General features: G+C 44.5%; 1 protein-coding gene across 3 annotated transcripts in view; it reads right to left on the reverse strand.

Moving 5' to 3' along the window:
- Positions 1–5437, reverse strand: part of LOC103369301 (septin-7-like) — a 61006-nt gene that overhangs the window by 52124 nt on the left and 3445 nt on the right. Inside the window, exons 1-2 of one of the 3 annotated variants that reach the window (XM_008297986.1) lie at positions 4042–4674; positions 3721–3817 (exon numbers count right to left, since the gene is read on the reverse strand). In XM_008297986.1, the coding sequence (XP_008296208.1) occupies positions 3721–3817; positions 4042–4068 (124 nt within the window). In that variant the 5' untranslated portion in view covers positions 4069–4674. Of the gene's footprint in view, positions 1–3720; positions 3821–4041; positions 4675–5437 lie in introns of those variants that run through there. The other 2 variants (XM_008297985.1, XM_008297984.1) reach the window with 2 other exon arrangements.

The following is a 5437-nucleotide window of genomic DNA, read 5'->3' on the forward strand; positions in this document are numbered from 1 at the left end:
AGTGAAAAGGAAATGATTTAACTCTTATATTTTACTAACACAATTCTTTATCTTAAATTAATAATGAAAGTTTAAAACTTTTAAAATTGTAATAAATCTAATTAAATTATATTAATGTTTTTTATATATTATAAAATAAAAGGTAAAAACCTAAAAATGTCATAAATTAAATAAAAAATATATCATGTAATTATATAAATAATTAAACTGAAAAAAGAACATTTAATGGTGCAGTGAAAAGGAAATGATTTAACTCTTATATTTTAGTATTACATTATATCACATCACATCACATTATATTATATTATATTATATCACATCACATCACATTACATTACATTATATTATATTATGTTATATTATATTCAATGAACTGTTGTCCGTCACTAACGCAGCAGCTTCCTGCACTTTTAACGTTTGTATTTTTATAAAACGTTCGATCATCCTCCAGAAGCGTTCACACATACAAGCTTTTTTTAATTAAAAACACTCAGCGGAGGAGCCTGGAGAGAAGGTTTAGACGGGAACCTTTCTCTGGACCTCTTCACAACGCTCTCATTGGTTATGTGTGAAACGGGCCGGAGCGCTTCAGGGCCCAGGGCCAGAACCGGCGTGAGAAGAGCCGACGGCGGGTCTGTCGCTCTGCTGTTTACTAAACAGGACGCTGGGAAGCTCCAGGCTGGGACGAGTCCGACCGCCGGCCCGGTCAGAGGATGGAGCTACGACCCGTCAGAACACGTTAACACCAGCCGAGTCCAAGAACACGGTTAAAACCAGGACGATCCAAAGCACACGAGGGAACCACCGCTGTAAGGTGTTTTATTTGACTTCAGGTTGTAAAGGCTCAACGTTTATGTTTCCTTCTGCAAATCATGGCTGTGCCATTAGCCTAGCTTAGCATCAAGGCTAACAGGAAATGCATCGTGTGTGAAGCCACAGACACTGAAATGTAGAAGAATCATATTGGAGACATCACCAGCGAGCAAAAGCCCTCCTCATAGATTACCGTAATGTCTGGACTATAAGCCGCTACTTTCTTCACACGCTCTGAACGCTGCGGCTTAAGTTTTACGAATTAGCCTCGAGACCAAAGTGACGTCGAGAGCGACAACGACAGATAGACTGAGGAAGTGTGTGACGAAGGAATTCTGATTTTTATTTCCTTAACCAGCCGTGTTACAGGCGTTGCTCAGAAAAAAGCCTCTACGGTACGTATCTGTGTATGTCACCGCTACGGATTTAATTAAAAGCTAAAACATCTTCCTGTGTAAATATCTCATGTTCCAACGTGGACACCTGCAGCCTGTATATGTACACACCTGGTTGTTAAAGTCAGTGGGTGTGGCTTATATTCAGGTGAGCTCATAGTCCGGACTTTACGGTAAATAAAACCAACAGTAATTGTTAAATTTGAACCCTCTGAACGTCAAAATGAGCACAGAAAGCATGTTATCTTGAAACAAAATGGTAATAACAGCTAATAAATACACCGTTTGTCAGCCTGAAACTATAAAAACAGGAAATAAATCATCCCTTCATTCTACATGTGTGAAACAACCGGGTGGAGAAACCGCATTGTGAAGAAAACTAAACATTAAGCAACTGTCAGCGCGACGAGACGCCGCGGCTGACTCAGCTGTGAGCGACAGTCACGGGATGAAGATTCAGTTTGTAGGTTTGTGCAGCTGATGAGCAGACAGGAAACGATGTGCCTGCTGATGAAGCGACTCCTGAGACTCCAACAGCGAGAAAAAGAAATTAAAAAGCAGGAATTCTCTCCGGGTGACTTAAATTGGAAATAATTAATCGCTCTAAATCAAGTGGGGTGACTTTATTTTATTTGCTAATCGATCAAATGTTAAATTTAGTTTGTTTTTTTTAAAAGCGAAAATGCTTAAAAATCAGTTATTTGTGGCAGAACAACATCAGGAGCCTTATTTTTTTTAAATGTTCCAAGATAAGACAAGTTTTATACGCGTCACAGAAACACTTTAATCCGAATGAGTTTCGTCAGAATTACAGCCTTTATCAGAAACTGTCAGATTGTCAACTTTCCAACAGCCCATGAACTCATCACGAGCGCTGCAAAGTTCCATCGTAAATACAAACTAAATCGTCTCATTTTTTTAAAAAAACAAATCACCAAAAATAAAGTAATTCCTTTATCCAGATTCTGCAAAAAACTACAAATTCTGAGCTCCTCTGAGACACCAGGAAGACATCAGCGAGCCAGCTGTGACCAACAGCCATGTGACAAAAATTCAGAGAGTTTTTGGCTGAACTGAAGTCTATTGTTCTGATTAATGGCATTAAAATGGGATCACACAACACCAGAGTTCTGTCTGGTCGTCCTGTTTCCATCCAGGACTTCATACTGCAGTGGAAAAACTAACTTCCGACTAGAAAACAGATCAGAGGGAAGCGTGACAGCCGAGCCGCTCTGCAGGACGTCGGTAGTAAAATCCATATTGTGTAATCAGAGTTCTGCTCATCACCGACCCGCCCTGCAGCGCCTCCAGCTCCGGCCACCAACCCTCGGCTCGTCCGCCTCACTCACACCAAACCAGATTAAATCATCCAGACCACATGCACGCGTCGCTGCGCTGCAGAGGAATCGTCCCACATCCTCCGACACGTTTAAAGCGTCGGCTCTTCGTCCTGGACGCCGGTTCCTCCAGGAGCACCAGCAGCCACAACAGCTCCGTACGCTGACGTCTAAGCCTTGTTGTACACTCAGACCAACAGTGACTCGACTATCAGAAAACGGTCTTGTGCTGGGGACACGACTCTGGGACTAACCGACGGTCCCTGAACGCCTCACATGCAGGCGGCTGTAGATGCTGCGTTCCGCCCAAACAGCCATGAGACCAGAACTCGAGTTGGGCATCGAGACCTGGTGAAGGAGCTTTAGCTCTGGTTCCAAACCAACCGTCACGTGTTGGGCTTCAGAACCGCTGACGCTCTGGACCGTAGAGCCACACGTTGAGTTTGTTGAAGCAGAACATCATGAGTCCAGGTGGAACCGCCGTGGACCACGACGAGCTCTCAGAAGCAGAACTTAGCAAAACAACCACAACAAAACGATGTTCTACCAACAGAACAGCGTGAGCAGCACGTTCAGAACCACTGAGGAGCGGTGAGACGTCTCCATCGGTCCTCTGCTGCAGCGTTCAGGCAAACAGACGATAAATCTGAAGCGTTGTTGAAGCGTCCCGATCAAATGAGTGCACCGGGCAACGCTTGTGGCAGATTAAAGTGCAGCGAATTTAAGAAACCAACCACAGAACCAGATGAGGACTGAATGGATCAGACTGAACGGTCAGATCTGAGCTCACAGCTTCCATAAACTGGATAAAACCATCTGAACGTGAAATGAGTGTTTGTTTAGAACCGATCAGCAGAATCGTCTTTATCTGTTTTCCACATTTCTAAACTTTAATAACTCAGTCCACGGCGTCCGTGTGTCATCGTGGGACGCCGACGTCGAGACAAAACAAAACTTAAACCTTCAAACGTGTAGAAAACAAAAGTAAACCAGAAACATCCACCAGCACTGAAGGTACCGGACGATGGACACAGGCTGGGATTAACGTCCAGATTCTCAGAACTCGGCATGTTCTGGACGAGCAGCAGCTGAACGGTTGCATCAGGAGGAAACAGTGCATGAAGGTCAGGGTGTTCCCTCACAGCCAGCGTGCGACTGTAGCTGCATCGACTCACCGACCACCATCAGCGTGAACTCGAAGCCCCTCTTCACCGACTTGCGGTAGACCTGGTTGGGGAGGTTGGCGAAGCCCACGTAGCCCTCCAGGTTCCGCTGCTGGATGCAAACACACAAACACAAAGACACGTTTTCAGTTAAACGGCAGGACAAACAAGAGGAACACAGAACAGGAGCTCTGAGGACGTGAAGCTCGACCGCCTCGGTGTCATGAACCTGCAATTAGCGTTTTTGTTTTTTTGTTTTTCTTTAAGCGAAGCGCGAAAAACGGAGGGAAACGGGACGGGGGGGAAGCGAGGCGATGAACGAGGCCGTCCTACGTGCTGAATCGTGTCCACGGAGTCCATCCTGCAGCTGCTCCGGCTACCTCCTCATCTCTGACATCTGACAGACGTCCAGCGATGTCCCGGAAACGCCATCGATCTGCAGCCGCTCGGCCTCCAGCAGGCATCCAGCCCACAAAACGCTGCAGCACGAGGGTTTGGACCCGACCAGAGCCAGAGTGTTCAAACATGTTCCTCTGCTTTGGTGAAATTTGAAACTGGACGCAATAAACCAATAAATCTGCTAAAAACAAACACAAAAAAATATGGAATTTGGGGGAAAAGGTGTCAGAAAACTGTAATAAATAGAAAACAGAAGTCCTTCTAGAGGAAACCTATTATTTACTCATAAATACGTCGAGAGATTGAGAAGCAAAGCGACTAAAAACTGATTAAAATGACCTCAAACATACCAGATGAGATTAAAAATGTCCACAGAAGCTAACAAACCGACGACAACGACATGAGAAAGGACCGCAAAGAGACAAAAACACCCGAAACAGATAAAAACGACGACGGAGGAACCGAAACAGGACGCAAAACAACCGAAGGGAGACGGAAACCGAAGCAAATGATTTAAAATGACCTCAAACATACCAGACGAGATAAAAAGTGACCACACAGACAGAAAACGACACAAAACAGACGCAAAGGGTGCACAACAGAACACCAGAGAGACGTGCAAAACCATCATTAGAAATAAAAAGATCCAAAACAGCGACAGAGGGACGCGAGAAACCAGCCGAAAATGAACACGTTAAGATGGAAAACCAGCAAAAAAGAGGCTCAAGTTACCGAAAATAAAAAGTAAACTGATGAGAAACGAGCACGACGACGTGAAGATCAACCAGAGAGCTGCAAAACAAGGTGTCAGAAAAAAGTAGAAAACTAATAAAAAGATCATAAAAATCCTTATAGAGGAAATCTATTGTTAATATAATTATTTAGTGTCTGTAATTCAACAAATCTTTAAAATTCTTTCACCACTTTCATCCTGATAGAATCGTTTTCCAAAAACATCACACGTCGATTTAAATGCTGCAGAATCATTTTAATCTTACAGAAACAACAACAACTAAATATTAAATCCACTTTATTCCACGTGTCCTGATGACCGGTTTCACACCACGTGTGGTCCAAACGGAGCTGAAACCAGAATCTGTGTTCCTGCGACAGTCAGAGGTTTGCAGGTTTCACACCAGCGGAGGAGGTTCTGACCACACGGACGGCAGGAAGCGATCCATTGGCCTCATCGACGCTCCACAAACTGGCCCGGAGCTCTTTCCACCACTTCCACGTTTGGGCCGCCCACATGAGAGCTCGGTTACATAAACCGTGAGAGCTGCAGGTAGAACCGATCAGCTGGAGCAGAACCAGGACGAAGCAGCGTGAA

The sequence above is a fragment of the Stegastes partitus genome, unplaced genomic scaffold, assembly GCF_000690725.1.
Source record: "Stegastes partitus isolate 25-593 unplaced genomic scaffold, Stegastes_partitus-1.0.2 Scaffold1267, whole genome shotgun sequence".
Lineage (NCBI taxonomy): Eukaryota > Metazoa > Chordata > Actinopteri > Pomacentridae > Stegastes > Stegastes partitus.